The sequence below is a fragment of the Raphanus sativus genome, chromosome 2 (assembly GCF_000801105.2).
Source record: "Raphanus sativus cultivar WK10039 chromosome 2, ASM80110v3, whole genome shotgun sequence".
NCBI lineage: Eukaryota > Viridiplantae > Streptophyta > Magnoliopsida > Brassicales > Brassicaceae > Raphanus > Raphanus sativus.
In genome coordinates, this window is record NC_079512.1 from 23,983,453 (window position 1) to 24,007,982 (window position 24,530).

Genomic DNA, 24,530 nt, shown 5'->3' on the forward strand with positions numbered 1-24,530 from the left:
ATTTTAACATTGGGATTTAGTCATTTGCTGAGACTAAGTCATTTTTATTATTATTGTGATATTGGCTCTGCTTTTTCCTCTTTCTTTTTCATTTCAGGTGTATGAACTTGAGAAGTAGAGGGACTACAAACCTCACTCCTCTAGTATCAGACATCCGGGCTTTGGAAAGAGAGAATACAAGAAGAAGGAGAGAAGAGGAGCAACAAGCTCATTTCAACAGATTGGGTTTTGATATGGCTCACCATCAGAACCCGAATCAAGATAGAGAGATCCCCTTGGAAGCTGCCCAAGAGGGAAATGGTCAAGGAGCTGCCAACCTTCGACCACAACACCCACAGCGCCAAGCTCGCGCTATTGGAACCTATGACCGCCCTCACATTCATGGTCATATGTTGGGAATCAGAGCACCTGCTGTAGCGAACAACAACTTTGAGATCAAGTCAGGACTGCTCAACACCATTGAGAACAACAAGTATCATGGTCTTGCTACTGAAGATCCTTTTGACCACTTGGACAAGTTTGATAGCTACTGTGGTTTGTCCAAGACCAATGGAGTGTCAGAAGATGCTTTGAAGCTCAGGCTCTTTCCTTTCTCTCTGGGAGACAAGGCAAGACAGTGGGAAAAGTCTCTCCCAAGCGACTCTATCACTACTTGGGATGAGTGCAAGGAAACATTTCTAGACAAGTTCTTCTCCATCTCCAGGACAGCTAAGATCAGGAATGAGATCTCTGGGTTTCAGCAGAGGAACTTAGAAAGTTTCAGTGAAGCATGGGAGAGGTTCAAAGACTACCAAGCTCATTGCCCACACCATGGCTTCTCCAAAGAAAGCTTGTTGAGTACCTTCTACAGGGGAGCTATACCACAGTGTAGAAACAGACTTGATACAGCCAGCAATGGATTCTTCTTGGGCAGAAACGAGGTGGATGCAGAGGAGCTGATAGAGAACATGGCCAAGAGTGACTCAGTATACAGTGAGGATCATGATAGAGTTAACAGAAGTGATGATCAGCAGACCAAGAAAGAGCTCAAGTCTTTGGAAGAGAAGTTGGACCTACTTCTTGCCAACAAAGCTAAGCTGGATCAGATGAAATCAGTTGGGGAACAGCAACAAAAGCAGGTTGCTGAGATCAAGAAGATTGATGGCTTGGATGGACATGAAGAGGTGTGCTTTATCAACAACAATGGAACTTGGTATAGGAAAGAGCCCAACTTTCAATACCAAAACAACTACCAGCAAAAGCCCCTCTACAACAACCAACAAGGTGGTTATCAAAGTAACCAGCCTACTCAAGCTAGAGGAAGCTCTTCTCAAGCTCAAGTTCCAAGTTCAACCACGGAATCTATGTTCAAACAAATCCTAGAACCTCAAGGGAAATTTGCTAAGGACATTGGAGATGAGTTCAAGGCTGTTCATGCCAAGATTGATGGAACTTATTCTGACCTCAACAACAAGTACATGCAACTTGCCTCTCACGTCAAAGCTTTAGAGAGCCATGTTGCTTCTTTGCCTTCATCCTCCAAGCAGCCTATGGGAACTCTACCAGGGAAAGCAGAGGCAAACCCAAGAGAACATTGCAATGTTCTCCTCTCTAGTGACACTTCTCAGGTCGCCAACTACAAGAGAGAGGTAGATGAGATTGAAAGATTGGTGTTTGGAACTGAAATTGAACAGGTTGAGCATGTGGTTGTTGCAACAGCTGAGTCCAAGATTGTGCAAGAAGCTGACAGGATAGTTGCAGCAAAGGTTGAGCAGAGCAGAGAGCACAAGGCTGAGAAACCAGTTGAGAGAAGATCTGATCAGAGGCTGAATGTGGTGAAGCAGGAAGACACTGAGGTTGAGCTATCCCCCTATGACAAGCTCCCTTTTCCAGAGAGATTCCTCACCAAAGCTCAAAAGAAGGTGGTCTCCAAATTCAGAAAAGACTTGAGTGATATTGGAGTAAGGCTTCCAGAGATTCACAACATGCAAGCTGCTCATGTCCAGATGATGCTCATCAAAGACATTCTAGACCACCAAGCTGAAGTAGCAGAGCTCCTGGACATCTCTACACTCAAGCTTGATCCACCAATCCCACCCAAGTCCCTCCCTAAACTAGGACACCAAGGGATGTTCACATTGCCTTGTTCCCTTGGAAAGCTTAACTTTGATGATGCTCTAGTGGATTCTGGTGCAAGTGTGAATGTGATCTCACTTGAGGTGATGAAGAGTCTAGGGATTGAGCACATGCTCCAAGACACATCTACGCTCCAATTTGGGGATTCCTCTTCTACAACCCCAATTGGTATCATCAAGGATTTCCCTTTGCAGCTTGGAGCATGCACCATCCCTATAGACCTCACTGTTTTGGAGATGGCAACTGGGAAGATAGTCCCATTGATCCTTGGCACTCCATTCCTCACAACAGTGGGAGCTTGCATAGACTTTGCCAACAACAAAGTCACACTCCTAAATGTGAACAAAGCTGTCTCCTACCCTCTTCAATCACCTAAGTTGAAACCTGAGTATTGTGGCACAATAACTTGTGGAGCATCCTCCATTGAGAAGACAAAGGCTGAGCTGAGTGGTATTGAGAAAGAGGTTCTTGGTGAAGAGTCCCCTAAGGAGAAGTGTGATGAGCACTTGGAAAGTGCTCAAAAGGAGGAGGTGAGTGAAGCCACAAAGGCCTCCCATGGCAAGAAGAAGATTGTGAAGGAATCTCACCCTCCACCTCTTGAGAAGACTCCTCACACCCTCACTCTCCATCCAATGAAGCTCAAGGATGGAGCTATTGAGTATAAGATCAAGTGCAAGGGAAGGTCTAAGCCATTCTCAAGTGCAAGGGCCATCATCACTCCACAGTTCCAAGATGATCCACTCAAGCTTCAAGAGCTTCTCTCTCAAGTCCTCACCATCACTCTGGAAGGTGGGAAGGATCCTCCTTCTCACTAGTACAAGAGAAAAGGTAGTCAAGCTAGAGACTTAAAACAAGCTCACTTGGGAGGAAGTCCCATGTTTATCCATTGTATATATTTCTTTTTAAGTTGTTTAATAAGTATGGTTGAGGTTGTTCAGGTTGGGTCTATGCTAGATAAGAGAAGAAAGGTGGCCATGCCTTGCAACTCTAGCCATCTTCATTCCTCCACTTCAGCTCATGTCTACCGGTGAAACAAACATGAGGCCAAGGGTCCTCTACCACCCAATTCAGCCTATAACTCCAAGTAAGTGTCACTCTACCCTTGTAAATAATTAGTTATCATGTTTATTTGTTTCCCTTAGATCTCTTCTTTGAGCTTACTCTCACACAAGGGACTGTGTGAAGTAAGTTTGGGGGAGAGTCTACTATCTCACATTGTTTTCTGTTTTGTTTACTTGTCATGAGTCTCATGCATTGCATTGTATATACTTATTTGCATTGAAAAAAAAAAAATTCAAAAATTACAAGCATTAGATTCAAATCATGTTTCATTTGCATCTTTAGGATTGAGTTTAGAAGCATATAGGTTGCATTCATGTATTGGGAGTCAAACTGGTAGAGAGCTCATGCTAAGTACTCAATTTGATACCCTTTGTAATCATGACAAGTAGCTTGAGCATTCTTTTGAAAACTTGTAGACTTCGAGCCTTGAAACTCCTCTTGAAACTCATTGATTGTTGAAATTTCTCATCTTTGAAGCCAACTCCAATCTTATATGAATTGAATGAACTTAATGCTTCTTGCTTATGGTCTTTTGTGTACTAAATCATGGCTATACACACTTGAGTTGTCCCACCTATTTTGCCAATATTTTTGACAAACTCAAGTGGTAGTCCATTCCCTAAAACCCTTCCCTCCTTTCAAGCCATCATTGATTGTTGAGTGAGGTCTTTTTGGAAAGCTTTACATGTGCATAATGTTGAGAGTATTGTGATCGACAATGCTTGGTCTCCATTATTTGCTAGCTTTAAGACTCATGTTGTCTAGCTTCTAGGATGGGATGAGAGTGTTGTAAAGTTTGATCTTGGGAGTGTGAAAAGTGATGAAAGAAAGGGTAGACTCTAAGAACTCAAAAGAGATTAAGTCACTAGGGATAAGTAAAAGAAAGTTCTAGCTCAAGTTTATAAAGAAAGTCTTGGCCCCCAAATAAAAAAAAAAAAGAAGAAAAAAAAAATAAATAAAGAAAGGGGGCTAGCAAAGGTTAGAGTGAGCTAATAAGTGTTTAAAAATGTAAAAATCCCTAGTAGATATCAAAAGAAAGAAAGAGTTCCAAGTAAACAAAAGTGTTCTTGAGTGTTTTGGGGAATTTTTGGGTGAGTGAAGAGAGTAAGGTTTGGCATTTAGAATAAGGGTGTAACTTGTATATTTGGGAAAAAGGTAGGACAATGGAGATTGAGCATTGTATGCATGAGTTGACCCCTTTCTTAGATTTATTATGTGCAATGTCAAAGCTACTTTGTTTTGAGAGTAAGCCACCTTGAAAAATCATTTTAAACCTCTTGATTCACTTTGCACTAAAGTCTTTCTTTACCTAACCAAATGATTTGGACCATTTGACCATTTGCAAGAGTTCACTTATGATTTTACTTAATGAATGTGAGAGTTGGTTGATTTATTGTTTGTGGATTCATGATGATGATTGTAGAGATCAAAGGAGGTAGGATAGGCCTTGAGAAGTTAGAGTTGGAAAATGCTTTTGCTCTTGCTATTTGGTATGATTATATAAGGATATCATGTTGATGGCTAAGAAGAGTTTATTTTGGTGATGAGCTCCCCCTTTAAAACTTCACTCCCTTGATTAATTTTGGAAATTTACTTGAGGACAAGTAAAGAGCTAGTGTGGGGGAGTTGATATCTCATGTTTTTATAAGTTTTTAGATTCATATTTTAGATTATTATGATCATTTTAGGTTGCATTTAGATGTATATTTTGCATTTGCTTGCATAATTGCATATCACAGGGTTTAAAGTGCACATTTGGAAGTTTGGGGTCAATTAGCAAGGTTGTCCTTGCAATTCACAGAGTTTGTTGCCGAATTGAGAACTACCAAGAGGTGGGGGACCATTCTGCAATTATGAGGGGTCTGAAGTGTTTAATTAAAATATTCTGGGTCATTTCGTGAGGTCTTTTATGCAAATCTGAAAGTTCTGGGGTTAAACTGGAAGGATGAGAAACTCAAGGGACCAGAGTCGCAAATGTATGGAACATCTCCATTGTTGTTCGATCTCTTCTCCATGACGATGACGACGGCTGCGACGGACCGTTCTCAGAGCACGGCCGTGAAGAAGAGAGCAGGACGGAGATGCACGAGCTCGGCCTTGATTCTGAGTACGAGCTCGACTCTGAAGCGGCGGCGATGGGCTGAGACCACGAAGAGACAGAGATGGCGAGTTCTGAGAACGGCGGAGTGCGGTAGCAGGGAACCTTCGCGGGCAAATGGAGGCTGCGACGAACCATGACGACCGCAGGCAACCGTCGCGGGTGAAGGCAGGCTGCGGCGAGAGTTCGACGAGCTGACCAGAAGATTTCGCGGGTGACGACCGCGGGATGAGACGGGCGCGGCCTGGACATGCATTTCGCGGCCTAGTTTCGCGGCCCTGAGGAGACTGCGGCCGAAGCTTAAAACAGACTTGGTCCACTTTCTATTTGGGTCGGCCCAGGGTTGTTGGGTTGACCCGGTTCGAGTTTTAGCTTAGTATAAATACATTTTAGACCTAAAGGTTATGTTATCTTGTTTTCATTGTAATCACATTAGCTATTTTGGTGAAAGACTTAATCTTGAGTTTCTTTTCATCTTTATCTCTTGTGATTATTGATCAATCTTGACCACTAAACATGATTAACCTTCAATCATCCATGGGTTTTGGGTTATTCATGTCTATTAGTGAGTAGTTACCTTTTGGATTCATGGGCTAGGGTGATTAGGGTGATTAAGTGAAGATCTAAGGGTGTTTAGTGTTAGATCTCTTGTTTCCTTGCTTGTCTACTTCTCTTAATGCTAGATTAAAGTTGGCCTCTTTATTCTAGAGCTCTAGACATTTCCCACCCACAAGGTGTTTGATGAAATGTCTGAACCAAGTAGAGCTTGCTCTAAACTTACCTTACACAAAGACCATTGTGTTAAGGGAGTTTAATAGACTCATCCCCAATGATTGCTTAGATCTTTTAGGCTCAAAGACCTTTGATGTCTAATTGATTAAAGCAAATGAGCATTCTTCTTGACCATAGAGCTTGCTTATTTAAGTGTTCTAGACTTAAGGAAGTCTTATGATTGAAAGTTTGCCACCCTTAGATTGAATCTTAATCACTTGAAATCAAATGCCTAGCCCCATGAGTCCTATTGTTCTAGATTGATTGAAAGCTTGTTCCTTTATTGCACTTTAGCATAGTTCTAGTTCACATCATCATTTAAATCCTGTTTGCACTTAGATTAAGCATAGATTTGCATTCCCTTTGCTTTAGAATCACTTAGGATTGGTTCGACAATCTTTTACACTACAACATTTGGTTAGGGACTCTTGAAAAGTTCTGTTATCAGTGATCCCAATGTTAGTAGTTTTATGCAATATAACATTGTGAAACACAAAAGGCTAAGATACGGAATGAAAAAGAAAGAGGTTATAAGGGACATAAGACTTTTGTTTCAAATCTATGGAGGCAAGAGTTTGACCCATCAGCATGCACTTCTATGGCAATTGCTTTCTTATCTTTGGTTACTCTCGTCAATTTGCCTCTTTTGGAGGTCAGTTCTACTATGTTTCGTTTAATTTGTTGGGATATATGGACAGCAAGGAATATAAATATCTTTGAAGGCAAATCATTTTCCCAAGCAGAAATCATAGCCAAAGCTATCTGGCTTGCTCGGGAATGGCTACAAGAACAGGCTGCTCAAAAAATGACTAATCACTTACAGGTTCGACAAAGTTTGGAAGTGTCACGATCATCTATCACAGCGACATTAGGCTTCACAAATGCTGTTTGGTATTCGATAAACCGGACTGCAGGCTGCGGATGGCTTAAGAATTTTAGTGAAAAAATTATTGAGATAGCTAACTAATGCTAATCCTCAAGAATTTGTTCCTTTTTCGCCAAAAGCATTGACTTAAATGAGGGAACCATCAATATATAAAACGAGATTAGTAAGAATCTAATATCTAAATACATAACGCAAAGATTTCTATTTAATGAAGGTTAAAACTACCTTTTCAGGATCCTTGAATAGGTGCCAACCGATAATATACTAGTCTCATTCCTTAACGGGAGCACTACTGAACCACAATTCTCAGAAATGACTGAACAATTCATAATCATTTCTTCACTTTTGCATAAACATAATCTATGTAAATATGAATGGATGTAGTGTAGGGTTTTTCTTATCTTTGGGTGTTGTGTAGTGTGGATATTATTGGTAGGACTGATATTTTATACGTTAAATTTGATTCAATCTATTATTTATTTAGGTTCTAAAAAGATCTGGATACCTATAAAACTTCGGATCAAGCAAATAGTAGAATAATATTCGTAAGAAAACAAATCAAATCACCAATATTATATTGAAAAGCTAAATATCCGATACATCTGTATATTTCTAAATATGTAATATATATATCATGGGTTTGGCTCGTTTACTTATTTTGATTTTTTTCTTGAAATTTTAAAAGTTTAGACATTTTGGCAAAAGGTTTAAGACTATTTCATATTTAATTTTTATTTTTGTGTTAATCCAAATGTTAATTTATGAATATTTTATTTGATCACCGACACTGAGTTATTTGATTTTGCTTATAGTTTTCATTAAAATATTAGTTTTAAATCTAGTCATATTATTTTTATCTTATTACAATGTTATGATGATATATTTATTTAATTAATAGTGTTGTATGTTATAATTATTTTTAATATAATTTAAAGGATCAAATTGAATAATATTTTGGATATCCAGATTGTTGTGGATATCCAAAACTTTCAAGATCAAAATGGATAACAAAACTAATTATTTAATTAAAAGGAGCAGATCATGAATGCTGGATATTTTTCTGATGTCCGCTCCTTTCCTGGAGCTACTTATTGGTATGTAGAAGTCTATTTCATTGACTATTCCGTTTTTAGTTCTATGGTGAATTAAGTTGGTGGACGATGTAGATTTGTACTATCAAAGCTTCACTTTTTAAAAAAAACTTTGTTTAGGACCTATCAAAGCTTCACTTTTCGACCTTATATGAGCGCGTGATCTTTTCACTCTAACAATACTCATTATATTTTGTATTTATACACTTGCGTTTTGACCAAAAAGAAAAAAGAGAAAAAAGCACTTGTGTGTATTCAGTGAATATTATAGATTACTGGGGTTTGGATCGGTTAAAAATCTCAAACGCATCAGTCATCTTTGGTTTACTTGAATTACAACAACACACGATTTTGAAAAATTTAACAAACAAAACTATAACAGTTTAGGACTTAGGAGTTTACAATTATACATATTAACTCCTAAACATATATTTTAAAAGGTCTTCATATTTAAATTCTGGGGGTTTTATTTTATTTTTACAGACTAACAGTTGGAAATATAAAAAAATAAAGAAAATTAAATTAAACCAACATACAACTCGGTACAAACCAAACTTAGATACCGTAACCTTAAAACCAAACAGATTGTAGGATAAAATAGAAAACCAAACACTGCAAATCATAACAAAATTAGGCATGGGCATTTTATCCGATATTTGAACTAATATCCGAATTTGACCAGTGAAATCTCAACTCAAATCCAAACTGAAGTGGTAAATATTTAAACGGATATTGAGTTAAGAGGTATTGAATATCCAAACCTGAATACTTCCAATAGTCTCCTACGCCCTGTCACTAGACCAGAAATGCTTGCGCCACAATAGATCTATAGAAAGAAAGCGGGGAAGACTCCCATGCCCTAGTGAGAAGTCTGAACCGCCGCACCACCAAAGACCATCATAACACACATTACCGCCTCATATCTAAAACATCAGAACTGCCGGAAATGAGAAAAGAACCTTTTAAGCACCAAGTTCAACAATAAAAAAGGAGACAATTGTCTGCAAAAAAAAAAAAAGAGGTCAGAGGTCCTTTCTTTAGACTTCCGTACAAGGTAAGGTCAGTGTTTCACTTAATTATATGACCAGATTTCATTACAACTTGTTCTTAAGTTTCTATAGATACGCATGTTGTACATTGAGTAAAAATCATAAAAATAAGTTAACGTGAAACTACTTGTTCGGTTCGGCCATATGTGTTTCAAGAACATACGTATTTTACAATGTGTTTAGTTAAATATTCTTTGTGCGTATAAACTACGTGTATATGCATGTATATAAATAGATGACCGAGGCATATGTTATATGAATTCGATCACATAATTAGTACTTTATGTTTTTAAATATTATTTTTCTTTAAAGATTATACATATTAAAATTAAGATTTTTTAATTCACTAGTCACTGTTTGTTATTTTTAATTAAGTATAATATTTCATCATTCACATTTGTATGTTATGCTGTATTATGTTTTTAAGATGAAGTGCATTAATACAAATTTCGAAAATCTAAAAATTTAAAATAAAATATTTTAAAGCGATATTTTAAGAAGAGAAGAAGATTCTAACATGTTAGAACTCTCTTATTATAAATAAAATATACTGGTACCTAGTCTCTCATATATATATAGTGGCGGAGGTAGTGAAGGAGTAGAGGGATCAACTGACCTCTATCAATTTTTAAATTTTGGTTAATACAAACATATGACTTTAGAATATATTAAATAACTGGGTTATTTTGAGAATTTGACCCTCTTGTTTTTCATGAAATCTCTAATAAATTTATGCACATACAATTTTGATCCATTGAATTTTGATTCTACCTCCGCCACTGTATATATATATATATATATATACATATATATATATATATATATATAATTTCTAAAATAATACACTCATGTTTTATTTTTAAAGTTTTAGCACCACTAAATTATATTTTCAATATTTTAATATCAAAATAAGTCATAGCAATCGGTTTATGTTCAATGGATTTTGACATTTTGTAATCTATGCGTGAGACTGACACAATTTAATATTATATTATTAGTTGATATGGAAAAATGCTATTGTCAAAAGTTAAAGAACGTCTAAAGCTAATAATGGAAACCGCTGAATTATGTCTGAGCAATACAGTCTGTTTAGGTAATCTTTGTTGTCAATTTCTGTAATTTTGTTAAACAAAGCATTATATGGAAAAAGGAAAAAAAAACACCGACACGGTAGGTGAGCACTGAGCACAGGAAGCTCGTTCAGAGTAAAAAGATAAAACTACACATGCACTATTCAGAAAAAAAAAAAAAGAAACATCAACGGTAAATTGGTTGGTAATGTTAGATCCCGATGAATTTCAACACTGTGATTACATAAAATAACATTCCAAACCACCAACTGTTCATAGTAAATTGACTTCAACAATTAAGTTACAAGAGCAACGTTATTAATAGGTTCTCACCCTTAATATCTCACAAATTTCAAAAGAAAATAAAGTAGATGAAAATAATAATAATAATAAGTAGATGAATATCAAAAATGTTTCAAAATATTTCATTTGACATACTCATCTATTTTATTTTCTTTTGGTTGGAAGCATGGTGCAAAAAAATAACAAAAAATCCAATGAAATGGGGTGCACTTTTTTATTAGCTGAAACTAAAAATATTTAACCAAATTATTTAAAATTATATTAAAAAGATTAGAAACACTAGAGGGCAAGCGATCCAGTATTGTAACCTCTCCGTCCGTCCCTGAACCTCATAATATTTAAAATAAGTAGTCACACAGATATAAGACTACAGTTTGAAACTCATTTGTATATTCAGAAAAGAGGTTTATCCATAAACAGAATTTCCAATTGTAAATTAGTCTAAATCTTTTCATAAATTCAGAATATTCTTAGATTAATTAAAAATGTATTAGGATATATGGTGTTTAAGTTTTGCATATAAAAAATCATTTAATTTTAGTTTTTTTGGTCAACAATTTTAGTTTTTCTTAACATAGTTTATTATTTATCTAAATAAATATAGGTTAACCAAAGGATAGACTAATCTATTAATAATAGGAATCCCAATTAATTCTAAAGGTTGCGAACTTTATTGAAGTTGAAAAAATATGTTTTTCAACAATTAAAAATTGTGTCTTTTTGTTTAAAAATAACGATTTATATTGAAAAGTGTAACCATTTATATTAAAAAATTGTGACTATTCATATAAGTATTTTTTCAAAAAGAACAACTTTTAAATTGAAAAGATGTGACTTTTCAAACAAATTTTTGAAAATCTATAAATAGCTTATGTACATGCCTTCACAGAGCATAACTTCTCTAATAAAAAAATAATAATATCCAGTTTATCCTGAAAATATAATCTAAAGGATTATATTTTGCTTAAGATGAGACTATGACTGTCATTGATTTATTTTACCAATCAACGCCTTCCCTACCAAGTCACAACTATACAAAGACACCTTTAAACAATCAGTAAGTCGTATCTTTTCAATGTACAATAAAGGCATCTTTTTTTTTTTTTGTGAAAAGGCATCTTTTAAACATGCCATCTCTTCCTAAGAGACATATTTTCAATATTATATATTGAAAGAATTGCATAGGTTGATAGTTTATATGAGATTTATCCTATTATTTTCTTTATTTTGTAACTCTCTTTCTGGATTTTTAAAATTTTTCTGTTGTTGTAACCTTTTATTGACAATCTTATTTTTTCTACTCGGGTTCTGTTTAGTTTCTATATTTTTTTATTTATATCTTTACAAATGCTGTTTCTGGTGAGTTTAATGTTGCTGCTAAGTTTTCTTATCTATTTCACTACAATTACTAAATTTATCTTCTCTGTTGATTTATAATTCGTTTCATTCAGAATATCTATAGAAACCACAATTCATACAAGTCAACTATTCTCTCTATTATAATAGCGATATTGTACTTTTGATGTTGATAAACTTCCTCTGTTAACCCTTGTCATCCATTCCTCTGTCATTTATTCGCTCATTCTGCTGTTTTTTTATGTTCTCTGGTAACTAACTCTTCTTATACATTATTTAATAGTGTATGTAGGATCACAATTAATAACTCAATATGTTTTAGACTCATTAATAAATACATACTTTAAAAATATTAAATAGATTTTTGTTACTAACATATTATAAGAACATAAAAATTGGAAGATGATGATGTCCTTCTTGTTCACACTTTTTGGAAACGTTACAAATGAAAATTAATATATATAATTGATGAAATATTTGATACAAAAAAATTTGAATAAATAAATAATTTAAATACTTTAAAGACTCAAAACATGATTGAATATATTTATAGGACCAAAAATAGGTGGAATATTTTTGATACATTTGTAAAGTTTTATATTGTAATATGTGAAAATTTATTTTTATAAAATGAGTTCCCGTGCGACATCACACGGGCTCCTTACCTAGTATGTATAATAGAACTAGACCAAAAATAAAAATTTAGACTAATAGTCTAATATGTATACTAGAACTAGATCAAAAATAAAAATAACTTTTTGTCACAAAATAAAAATTAACTAATATTGCATAATAAGCTGAAACCATCATCTAATGCAAGCAATTAACTAATATTGCATATTGCAAAATAAAAATTAACTAATATTGCATAATAATCTGAAACCAAGACAGTATAATTTGTTGTAATGTATTTTTATGAAACAAACAAAAAATAGAAAATTTAGTGATGCGGTCGTTAGGGCTGCTGCCAGATAATTTATAAAGCATCACACTAAAATAACAGTCGTACAATGTACATATTCGTTACTAATACAAATCACTAAACATACTTATACTTAGTGCCATCGACAAAAAAAGAATGGTTGGTTAGTGGTCCTTTTGAATACTACAATTCAATTAACATCACTAAAATATTACAGCTATCAAGCATAACTTTATATTTCTATTTACACAATACATTTATAGTTTATATAATATAATTTAAAGCATGTCATCTTATCCTATTTATAATATTTATAGAGCCTTCCTCATCATCTTTGTCCCCTTAACAAACCTTAACTTCAATTTAAACCAAAACCAAAAGAAACTAGCGCAATGGGTTATGGTAGGCTCGGACAGTCAGGTTCGGCACACCCGAGCCAGAAAGACCCTGCCACGTCACTCCCGGAAGTACAAAAGAAAACTAAGACGAAGCTCCTTCTCTTCACTTTAGCAGCTCTCGTCGTTGCAGTGGTCTGCTTCGGTATCTTTGCCGGCATCCGATCCATAGGTTCGGATCAACATGAGCCTAAATTAAAACGTAAACCGACCCAAGAAATCTCCCGAACCTGTAGCAAAGCACAGTACACGAGCCTATGCATCGACACGCTTCTCGATTTCCCGGGAGCTTCAACCGCCGACGAGCAACAGCTCCTCCACATCTCTTTCAACGCGACGCTACAGAGTTTCAGCAAAGCTCTTTACTCATCGTCGAAGATCGCGTACACTCAGATGCCGCCACGTGTACGTTCTGCTTATGACTCGTGCCTCGAGCTGCTCGACGACTCAGTCGACGCGCTCTCGCGTGCCCTCTCCTCCGTCGCCATCTCCTCCTCCGGTAACGATGAGTCTCATTCCGACGTGATGACGTGGCTTAGCTCTGCGATGACTAACCGCGACACTTGTACGGACGGGTTCGAAGAAGTGGGAAACGGAGAAGTGAAGGATCAAGTGGTCGGAGCGGTGAAAGGTTTGTCGGAGATGGTGAGCAACTGCTTGGCGTTATTCTCCGGCAACGTTAACGACGTAAACGGAGTTCCGGTGGCGAACAGGAAGTTACTTGGCGCAGAAGAAACCGAGGAGTTTCCGAGCTGGTTGAAGAGAGGAGACAGAGAGCTTCTCGGTGCTCCGGCGACGGCGATCCAAGCGGATATCACGGTGTCTAAAGACGGTAACGGCACGGTTAAGACAATCGCAGAGGCGATCAAGAAAGCGCCTGAGCAAAGTAGCCGACGATTCGTCATCTACGTCAAATCAGGAAGGTACGAAGAAGATAATCTCAAGGTTGGTCGGAAAGTAACAAACTTAATGTTCATCGGAGACGGCAAGGGTAAAACGGTCATAACCGGTGGAAAAAGCATCGCCGATGACCTGACTACTTTTCACACCGCCACTTTCGGTAAGAAAATAACAAAGTTTTATTTCATTTTCATGTAATGATTAGTGATTTATGTCATTATTTGATTGATGTAGCCGCAACGGGAGCTGGGTTTATAGTGAGAGACATAACGTTTGAGAACTATGCCGGACCATCTAAGCACCAGGCCGTGGCACTCCGTGTCGGCGGAGACCACGCTGTGGTTTACCGTTGCAACATTATCGGTTACCAAGACACTCTCTACGTACATTCTAACCGACAGTTTTTCCGCGAATGCGACATTTATGGAACGGTTGACTTTATATTCGGTAACGCAGCTGTGATATTACAGAGTTGTAACATCTATGCGCGTAAACCGATGCCTCAGCAGAAAATCACCATCACGGCTCAGAACCGGAAAGACCCGAACCAGAACACGGGGATATCGATCCACGCTTGCAAGCTACTAGCCACGGCGGATCTTGAACCCTCCAAAGGTAGTTTTCCGACGTATCTCGGACGTCCGTGGAAGTTATACTCTAGAGTTGTGTACATGATGTCGGATATGGGAGATCATATTAACCCGAGAGGATGGTTGGAGTGGAACGGTCCGTTTGCGTTGGACAGTTTGTACTATGGTGAGTATATGAACCGTGGAGTGGGATCAGGTACGGGTCAAAGAGTCCAGTGGCCGGGTTATCATGTGATTACTTCAACGGTTGAGGCAAGCAAGTTCACGGTGGCAGAGTTTATTTCCGGTTCATCGTGGTTGCCTTCCACCGGCGTGGCCTTCTTCTCCGGGTTGTCAGAGTAGGATGTCTCACTCTCAGCCTTGTATGTACCATTACATGAAAGATATTATATACGAACTCAAGTGTAATTATATGATGGGGACATCTTCTTGAATGAAATAAAGATTATGACTTTAATATTATTGCAACTCTTTGCTTAAATAAAACATAAATTTACAGATGAACTTGGATTAAGATAGAGTAACAGAAAGATGGGTCATTGCGTAAGAGTTACATCATCATTAATCAATGTGGAAACGGTGCATCCAGTCCATGTGTTCTTTTAAACTCTGATCCAACGTTGTTAGTTTGTTACTTCCTTTGTTTCATTTATGTACAAAAAATACATAAAGATTTATGCATACAGAGATACATTTACCAGAGGTGCTGGATGATGATGATGGATGGTACATTTACATACTGGCTACAACGGACGGAATCTCCTGTTCCACCTCCATTTCATCTTCAGATCCCTCCTTGGTTGTCTGCAACAATTTAGAACAACCAATTGATCAAACAAAACTATGTACTTGTTATTCGGTTAGGTAAAACCGGAATTACCTATTAGATTACTGTGGTAAGCAATGCAAAAACCACCTGAGGAGAATCGGTGGATTTGGTTTCAGAGAGATACCAAACCAATGCTCCTTTACCAAGTCAACTGTTTCTTCATCCACCACAACCGCTTCTATCATATCGTTGCCGGAATCTGAAATGAAAAAAAAGAAGTTTTAAGGTAACGTAAAAGAGCTTGAAGTAATGACATGGGGGCTGTAAGCCAAGATAAAGTTTAATGGTGGCATTCCGAGGATGATTTGTGTATCTATCCCCGTGGGATGCATTTCTCATCCGGTTTTAGTCAAAAAAAAAAAAAAAAAAGACCATGTTAAATGATTAGAGTATTAATTTGTTTTTTCTTCTTAATTTCTTTCAATTTTTTTCTCTCGGGCTTCTGATGGGCTAGCTAGCAGATGCCATTTGCTAAACAGGCCTTTGGAGATGCTGTCATTGTACATATGGATTAACTTTTCTTTTTGTCTAGGAAATTAACAAACTTGAGAAATGGAAAAAAGTAAATTAATCAAGGGAAAATATATGGATGGGTTTAATGGTTGAAATGAGTGTAAATGCTGATTCATGCATATGCAGGAAAATTACACTTTATAGTAAAGTATCCTTCCCCTATGATCTCATAGGTTTGGCGATTGAATTGAAGAACTAGTTACTAGATAACTGCCCAGCGTGGGGGACTCTTTCATCTATCTACGAAGATCCAGAAGAATCATAGACAGCCGAGTAACCTCGCCGGAACATCAGATCCAATCTCCATTTTCGAGAACTTCAAACTTGTGATCGAAAGAGGGAGGAAGCACCCAAGGCAATCTGCGTTGCGTTGCGTTGTGGTGAATGTGATTCGCGATCTGAAAAAAAAAATGGCGAGGAAAGGGACGAGTATTAGATTATCGAGCTCCAGAATCTCTTCTTCCCTTTTGCTCTCAATGTTCGCTACTTTCGCTTCCTTCTACGTCGCAGGCCGGTTAGTTCCTTTTCATCTTCTTCTTCTCCCTTCCTCTGATTCTTATTTTTTGTTAGTTAATTTGCGATCTCGTCTCTCTCTCTGTGTGTTTGACGTAGTCTATGGCAAGAATCACAAACTAGGGTTCATCTTATTAGCGAGCTCCACCGAGTTACCGGACAGGTTTTGTCTTTTTTTTTTTTTCCGATCTCACTCTCATACTTGTCAATGTGATTATTTCGGGTTGTGATCAGTGTCCTTGAATCTTTATCGTTGCAGGGGAAATCTGCCATATCAGTGGATGATACTTTGAAGATCATAGCTTGCAGGTATAATAATAACTATGCTGCTTTGCTTTTGATTAGTCTCCATGGACTGTCTGTTGTTGAACATCATACACTTTTTCTTTCTTTCTTTCTAGGGAACAGAAGAAGACACTTGCAGCTCTTGAGATGGAGCTTAGTGCTGCTAGGCAACAAGGCTTTGTTCCAAAGCGTACTACTGATGGAACTGAGACCAAGAAAAGACCACTTGTGGTTATCGGTATCATGACATCTTTGGGTAATAAGAAGAAAAGAGATGCAGTCCGGCAAGCATGGATGGGAACTGGTAAGGTTTCTCCTTAACAGTGGTTTGATGAGATTGTGTAGATATATTTGTTTCAGTTCTTATTCTCTTCGTTTCGCACTTATTATTGCGAGCTTACCAGGAGGCCCTTTCTTGTATTTGCAGGTGCATCACTGAAAAAAATTGAAACTGAAAAGGGTGTGATTGCACGTTTTGTTATTGGTAGAAGGTTTGGATTCAGTTTAACACTCACTCTTTTGGTTTATCGATACCTTTAATGATGATTGATGATTACACAGTGATGATGAGCGTTGCTTTTGTGTTGTGTAGCGCAAACAAAGGGGACAGCATGGACAAGAGCATTGACGCTGAAAACAGTCAAACCGATGACTTCATTATTCTTGTATGTTAGCTCGGCCTCTTTCAAGATTGTTTACCTCGAGGATTCATTTATTATCTCACCTTGTGTTATTCTGAGAAGCTTGCCCATTTAATGTTTTTCAGGATGATGTAGTTGAGGCACCCGAAGAAGCTTCTAAGAAGGTAAAGCTCTTCTTTGCCTATGCTGCGGATAGGTGGGATGCACAGTTTTATGCAAAGGCCAACGATAATATCTACGTTAATATGGGTACGTTACTAAGAGAAAAAAGATTGTTTTAAACGTAACACCTTTGGTTGTTTGTGTTTCTTGGGTTGACTGTAAAGAGGGGTAATGTATTGATTGTGAAAATCATTCCTCTTGGGTTTAAGCATCAGCTAGAATTATCTTTGGGCTGCGGAATACAGAGTATAATGTTGTTGCACATTTATCATTGCCAGTTTAAGGACCTTAATCCACCCTTTTGTGAAAGTTTTAAGGTCAAAGAGTTTTGATGTAATGAATATAATTTGATCTGGTGCAGATGTACTCGGGAGTACACTTGCAGCACATCTAGGGAACCCGAGGGCTTACATCGGTTGCATGAAATCAGGCGAAGTTTTCTCAGAACCGTGAGTTTGACCTTAAAATCCAAACACTACTAGAACCAGTAAGATGTTTTGAATATTATGTCTTAAATCAGAACTTGGCTTCTCTGGCAGGAACCAAAAATGGTATGAACCAGAATGGTGGAAATTCGGTGACAAGAAATCGTAAGTCAAACCATGCGAGATCACATAGTAATAACATACTTAGATCCAATCCATATGGCAAAAAATGACCTGTTCTTGTTTTATGCATCTCACAGATACTTCCGGCATGCTTATGGGGAGATGTACGTTATAACTCATGCATTGGCTAGATTTGTATCGATCAACAGGTCAGTTTCAACTCTCAACTACACGCATAATCTTTGAATATATTCACAAGAGAGAAATAAAAACTGAAACGAGTTTGTTTTTGTATATGATGATGGGGGATGGTGACAGGGACATACTTCATGCGTATGCTCATGATGACGTGAGCACGGGGTCATGGTTCGTTGGACTTGATGTTAAACATGTAGATGAAGGAAAGTTTTGCTGTTCCGCTTGGTCCTCAGGTAGCCTCACATATCATTTTCTACCAAACATTTGTTTGTATGCATATTGTTGGACTTGTATCTAATTTTCTTTGCATACGTTTCAGAAGCTATATGCGCAGGAGTGTAGCAGGACCAAATTTACATAGAAGTGTGAGGGCTTTGCTGCTTATAGAGAAGCACACACATAACATATTTGTCTGAAAAGGGATAATTACACCATTTACTTCTTCATGTATCTTTATACTTTACCATCTTATAACTTCATCCTTTACCCTTTTGTGGGTTGTGGCATGAGTCATTGCATTATACTATAAAAGGTTTTGGTTGTGAGCTGGTTTACTTATCAAAAGTTAGCCTAGTTATTTTCATATCAAATCTATAAAAATTAAAAATCTTATAAATATTTTAATAATGCATTGCCACCATCGAAATTAGTAATTCATGACCTTTACACAATACTTTCAACATAACAACGTTCGTCTATATCTGCATCTGTATGCGTGTTACACTTTACCATTCAAGTCAGAGATGTCTCATGACTCAGAATCTCTAGTCTGGGAAACTAGATTGAATATGGTGCAGAAAGAGTAGCTCATACCCACTCACAAAGCCAAGGCAAACTATCTCATGGGATCATAAAATCCTCAAGTTTGTTACTCAATGCGAAAGGATATGGCTGCATTGATGCTAACCAGGTTTAGGTGGGTGAACTCGGTGGTTGGAGAGGTGTTTTGATGAAGAGCTTTTGAGGTGTACTCAGGTATAGAAAGAGATGGTAGAGATACTGCAGGTTGGTATGGTTTGCTCGGCCAGATTACCAGAACAGAGAGTAAACATGCTATAGGTAGTGTGATGGTGGAAGAGAAGGACATGAGGAAGCTAGCCAGCGGATATAGATCAGAGGTTTCCACAGTCTCAACTCAAATCGGAAGAGTCAGTATCGCCCTATATACTGTGAGAAAGAGTATTCATCTTTCTTTTTATGCATTTGATCATTCAGAAAAGAGTTTTAGTATGTCAGTTCAGTCTATGATGTCAATGATCTGCCACTGCCACTTTTTAGCAAGACCAGATAAGGAACTCAATTCATACATAAATTTTGTAGAAAATACACTTGTCAATATAATAAAAAAAGTTACACAATTCATGTCTGAGGAAAAACAAGATTAAACAGAATAATAATAAACAACATTACCGCTCTGAGTTGAGCTTTTTTAGTAGCCAAAACGAAAGTTTATGAACAGCGAGGAAAGGTGAGGTGCAGTCACTTCCACTTAAAACTGGTCTTGATACCCCCTGAAAAGGAACAGTAGTACTTGATGAGCCAAGAGAAAACAAGCACAAACTTAGAAAGATCCAACATGTGTAATTGTTTCAGAATATTAATTAATTCAAACCTTCAGCTTCCTCAAACGAAACTTCCTTCACTAACGAGGCAGAAGCATTGTACTCAAACCTGGAATCAACACAAACAAAGGGGGAAACCATTATTTTGCGCGTTGTGTAGTTTGCAAAGCATTTGTATTGATGTTTTTAACCTGTTGGAGAGAAGCACTTCAAGCTCATAGTCAGAAGCACTCTTAGTCACATCGACCATAACCTGAACAAGCTCAGTCTTGCGAGTGCTGGCCATGAGCAGATCATACTCCGTGGGGATAATCACCGCGAAGAAGTTATCGCTCAGCTTGCTCAGACACACTTTCTCCACCGCAGCCAAACCTATCCTCCGCGTCATCGCCTCGCTCTCGGGATCGATCAGGTAGATCGCGAAGTCCGTCAGGATGAAGATTCGCCTCTTCATCTTCCCCGAGCCTGTGAACTTCAACACCTTATCCGCGAATCGTATCGACGTGTCACCTACATTGATTGATCATGAGAAAGAGATCCGATTTGGCGGGGGGGGGGGGGGAGGGAATCAAAACCTTGTTTCTCGAGAATCTTCATCAGGCCAGGACGAGTGGCGACGTGGAGATAGTCGCCACGGTGCTCTCTGTAACGAGACGCTTTCCTCCTGATTTTAGCTCCGGCGAAAGGCTCCGGTGTCAATCCGTCTTCGTCTCCGCCGTCAGAGTCAGGTGGAGGAGACTCTTCGCCGTCGTCGTACCTTGGTCGCTCCTTGAACCGGTCCATTTCTCGATGAGTTGGAATCGGTTTGATTTTCTCAGATTCATTCGTCTAATCTCGCAAGTGGGAGAGATAGAGAGAGAGAGAGAGAGAGAGAAGACGTGGCTTCTAATGATTCGTTTGATCCCAAATAAGACGATATTAGCCGTTAGATGAAGTGACTTTTTAGTCGACGTCGTTTAAGCTCTAATTATTCACTAATCGGAAAGTAAATTATCTCATCCGTTAGATTTGATGACCTAATGATTCGTCTAATCGCAGACTAGACGTCGGTTAACCTCTAATGATTCGAAAATTTAAGATTTTCAGCCGTTAGATTAACTGATCTTTGACAAAACGACGTCGCTTAAGCGCCACTTGATAGTAATTTAATTATTAAACCGGCTGCGCCGCCTGGTTTAACTAAGATCTGTTTAATAGGGAGTCCACTAGTGAAGCGCACCGTATTAACCGTGGACGCGCCACAGAGAATCATCACTACGTCTTCCTCTTTCGTCCACCACCCTTTCTCTCTTCGTTCCTCCACTCCTAAATTGCGAGAAGAAAAAAAAAGGCGAAAAGCTCGCCAGATCGGGAGTCCGCGAAACCGAAGGTAATGTTTCTTACCTTCTGAGCTAAGCCTTGGATCTAATTGGGTATATAGTTCTTAATGTTTGTTTGTTTGGTTTAGAGAGATCGTAGGTTTTGGAAATGGCGTCGAAGCGGATCTTGAAGGAGTTGAAGGATCTGCAGAAGGATCCACCCACCTCATGTAGCGCAGGTGTTTAATCTCTTTTATTATTTGGATCTCGGAGCTTTGTGTCGATCTGTAGCTGAATACTTGAATTTACCCCCATGAATTGATTCAAAACGTAGCTTGTCTTGTGAAAGAGTCTTTTTATTTTCTCGGATCTGGTTGGTGCTTTGTGCGGCGTCTGATATTGATTTTTTTGGTGTTTTCTTACAGGACCTGTTGCTGAAGACATGTTTCATTGGCAGGCAACGATAATGGGTCCTTCAGACAGTCCCTACGCTGGTGGTGTTTTCCTTGTTACCATTCATTTCCCTCCGGATTACCCTTTCAAGCCTCCTAAGGTGATATTCCAATACTTTGATTATTTAATACCCCATTAGTCTCTGCTCTGCTCTTCTAAGCTTTTATGTTTCAAAATCTAGGTTGCCTTTAGGACGAAGGTGTTCCATCCCAACATTAACAGCAATGGAAGCATCTGCCTCGACATCTTGAAGGAGCAATGGAGTCCTGCCCTCACCATTTCCAAGGTTCTCTTCTTCTTCTTTTTTACCTTTAAACATTATAGAAACTGCCTTATCTGACTCTGATACCCATTTGAAGTGATAACACTGAGTGTCTATTAAATCTTTAAGCTTTGTCTCTGTTAGGATAAAAATGAGTCTATTCAGTTTCTTGTCTTTTCTCATTAGAAGCGATGTAGCGGAGCTGTCTCTTAAGTTATTAAGCGTTTTACTCTTCTATATGTTCCTCATAGTCGTCTCATGACTCGTTAAGCTTTGGCCACACTGAGGATCAAATATGGGTTGTTTCAGTTTCTAACTCAAAACGTTGCAATGGACAGGTGCTCTTGTCGATCTGTTCTTTGTTAACCGATCCAAACCCGGATGATCCTTTGGTGCCTGAGATAGCTCATATGTACAAGACTGACAAGAACAAGTATGAGTCCACTGCACGGAGCTGGACTCAGAAGTATGCCATGGGCTGAAAAGAAAAGGGATCCCAAATCCACTAAACGATCTCTTTTTATGCGAAAATCTACCGTGATTTCTATGTATGATTCAATAGACGATCTCTTTCTGTACTCGTTGAAATTTCTGAAGACAGGACCTAGGTCTTGTTTGTTTGGAAAAAAAAAAAACATCTTTGTGAAACTAGAAACTGGAAATCTTCCTGGTGTTGTTTGGTCCTTGTCTTGCAATTATGATTTGATGTTTTTACGGTGTGATAACTGATAAGATGATTCACCAATTGTTCAACTTACTGACTAATACACTTCGATTCTGCTCTGGGCATATACTACAGCTTACTTTAAGTTGCTTGGGAGTTAAGTTTCTTCACTTTTGGCTTGAACCCCATTCTTCTCTTCTGTATAATTTGTTGGTTTAACTCAATTTGGCGTTAAGGTATTCTGCAGTTGCTTTATGGTTTAGCTTAAGTTGCTTGGGATTAAGTTTCTTCACTATTGGTTCTCTGTTGATCTCAATTCTTCTCTTCTGTATAATTTTTTGGTTCTCTGTTGATCTCAATTCTTCTCCTCTGTATAATTTTTTTGGTCTAACTCAATTTGATGGAAGAGAAGGAGGGGTTTCTGAAGGGATCTGACCCATTTTCCGTACCATCTAAACCAACTTCCTTGTCAAGCCAAAGTGCCATATGACGATCCTGTCATGACTTATCGGGACGTGAAACTCTGAGTGCAGCATTAATGGAAAGAACTGATTACATGATCCAAGCCCAAATACTGCAAATAATTTGAATTACATAAGCAAACAATTTAGAATTATCTCCTAGCATTCAGACTAGGATATCATATGTTAGACTACGGTCATGCACTCGCCTATGTTTTAGAGTTGGTTTGATTCGGTCTTTCTGACACCTCTTGCCCACCTTTGCTTCGAACGTTTCCACAGTCGGGGAATCATCCAACAGTTCTTGACTCGGACTTAGTCGATGCAGACAAATCTCGGATTTCTCTCTGTAACCAAACAGTTTTTTTCTTTGAGTTTTTTTGTGGCTGTAATGAAGAAATGAAACATGAAGATGATTTAATAAAACAGCTGGACGGTTTAAGCTCGATAAACTGTCCATCACTCTAGTTTACAAAAAAAAAAAAAACTGTCCATCACTCTGCATTGCAATGTCTTACCAATGCATTTTTTTCCTTTTTAGGACTGTAACTGTTCCCGTTGATATACTTGAACAAAAGCTCAGTTCAAGCTAACTCTCCAAATCGACAAGTTTTAGAAGTAATATTTTCCAAAATATATAAAACTCCTTAGTATCTTCCTCAATTGGTTTTTTAAAACATAAAGTTTGTTCAAGCAATTATATTGTGATATTTGCATATGAGCTTCTCAAATGAGTTATTCTTCTCATATTTCTATATTCTCTTTCTTTTTCAATTTTTTTTCAAATTGGAGAGAAATCCTATGAGAAACTCGCAATGTGGGTGCCCTGAGATCCCCAAATAAATACTTTGTTAATATGTGTAAATTTATATATTCTACGAATCCATGTGAAAACACCCTAATTATCATGTTCTACTTCAGGTTTACAAGCTTAAGGTTTTTCTTTTAGTTTATTTGGTAAGGAGTGTAAATGATGTTCGTGGATTGAACTCAAATTCTGTAAATGGGCTCTCGTGTACCTTAGATCCATTAGCTCCTCCCCCAAGCTTAAACATCTCACCTATCATTTTCTTGCATATCAGTAGCAAAGAGAAAAAACAAGTTTAGTTGAACAGAAGAAAAGAGAAAAAAAAAATCGGTGGTGGTGGTCTATTAGCGTTGAGGGAATTAAAAGCCAATACAGCGAATATGGGTTCAAATTCTACCGGTGACACGGATATGGATTATTACTTTCGGTTCATTTGAATGCTCAAGAGAAGATCTATTTGTGGGTTGTAGCTAGGGCTGGGCAAAAAATCCGAACCCGAAAAACCGAACCGAACCCGATCCGAAAAAGTAGTACCGAATCCGAACCGAAATTGATTAAATATCCGAACGGGTTCAAAATTTTGGTATTTAAAGAACCGAAACCGAACCCGATCCGAACCGAAGTATTTTGGGTACCCGGATGTATCCGAAATAAATTTATATATTTAAATATATACATTATTTTTATATATAATGCATATTAAAAATATTAAAAATATATAAGAT

General features: G+C 37.7%; 4 protein-coding genes, 1 long non-coding RNA gene and 1 other non-coding gene across 9 annotated transcripts; 3 read left to right on the forward strand and 3 right to left on the reverse strand.

The window, feature by feature from the left end:
- Positions 1-710: 710 nt before the first annotated feature.
- LOC130508934 (small nucleolar RNA R71) lies at positions 711-817 on the reverse strand. The gene has a single exon (XR_008943118.1). It is a non-coding gene; the product is annotated as a small nucleolar RNA R71 (small nucleolar RNA).
- A 12,223-nt stretch (positions 818-13,040) lies between these two features.
- LOC108816779 (probable pectinesterase/pectinesterase inhibitor 61) lies at positions 13,041-15,070 on the forward strand. The gene is made up of 2 exons (XM_018589347.2): positions 13,041-14,178; positions 14,253-15,070. Exons 1-2 carry the CDS (start codon positions 13,116-13,118, stop codon positions 14,948-14,950), a joined length of 1,761 nt encoding a protein of 586 aa, XP_018444849.1. The 5' UTR covers positions 13,041-13,115; the 3' UTR covers positions 14,951-15,070.
- A 77-nt stretch (positions 15,071-15,147) lies between these two features.
- On the reverse strand, positions 15,148-15,788 carry LOC130507911 (uncharacterized). Of its 2 annotated transcripts, XR_008942560.1 has the most exons (3): positions 15,489-15,788; positions 15,307-15,412; positions 15,148-15,217 (listed from the first exon to the last, which is right to left on the reverse strand). It is a non-coding gene; the product is annotated as an uncharacterized LOC130507911 (long non-coding RNA). The 2 variants fall into 2 exon arrangements; XR_008942559.1 differs by having other exon boundaries at positions 15,148-15,412.
- Positions 15,789-16,037: 249 nt separating this feature from the next.
- Positions 16,038-18,842, forward strand: LOC108827661 (hydroxyproline O-galactosyltransferase HPGT1). 3 transcript variants are annotated; one of them, XM_018601119.2, is made up of 12 exons: positions 16,040-16,464; positions 16,563-16,626; positions 16,723-16,772; positions 16,865-17,052; positions 17,176-17,239; positions 17,341-17,413; positions 17,515-17,638; positions 17,913-18,000; positions 18,091-18,141; positions 18,237-18,308; positions 18,418-18,530; positions 18,620-18,842. In XM_018601119.2, the coding sequence occupies exons 1-12, from the start codon at positions 16,361-16,363 to the stop codon at positions 18,637-18,639; spliced, it is 1,011 nt and encodes a 336-aa protein (XP_018456621.1). In that variant the 5' UTR covers positions 16,040-16,360; the 3' UTR covers positions 18,640-18,842. The 3 variants fall into 3 exon arrangements, with proteins under 3 accessions (XP_056858677.1, XP_018456621.1, XP_018456613.1); XM_018601111.2 differs by having other exon boundaries at positions 16,042-16,464; positions 18,617-18,842; XM_057002697.1 differs by having other exon boundaries at positions 16,038-16,464; positions 18,418-18,842.
- Positions 18,843-19,585: 743 nt separating this feature from the next.
- Positions 19,586-20,705, reverse strand: LOC108842840 (uncharacterized). The gene is made up of 4 exons (XM_018615879.2): positions 20,435-20,705; positions 20,051-20,369; positions 19,910-19,968; positions 19,586-19,808 (listed from the first exon to the last, which is right to left on the reverse strand). The coding sequence occupies exons 1-4, from the start codon at positions 20,640-20,642 to the stop codon at positions 19,777-19,779; spliced, it is 618 nt and encodes a 205-aa protein (XP_018471381.2). The 5' UTR covers positions 20,643-20,705; the 3' UTR covers positions 19,586-19,776.
- A 367-nt stretch (positions 20,706-21,072) lies between these two features.
- Positions 21,073-22,586, forward strand: LOC108842841 (ubiquitin-conjugating enzyme E2 10). The gene is made up of 5 exons (XM_018615880.2): positions 21,073-21,228; positions 21,307-21,396; positions 21,583-21,710; positions 21,792-21,896; positions 22,211-22,586. The coding sequence occupies exons 2-5, from the start codon at positions 21,327-21,329 to the stop codon at positions 22,352-22,354; spliced, it is 447 nt and encodes a 148-aa protein (XP_018471382.1). The 5' UTR covers positions 21,073-21,228; positions 21,307-21,326; the 3' UTR covers positions 22,355-22,586.
- Positions 22,587-24,530: the final 1,944 nt, after the last annotated feature.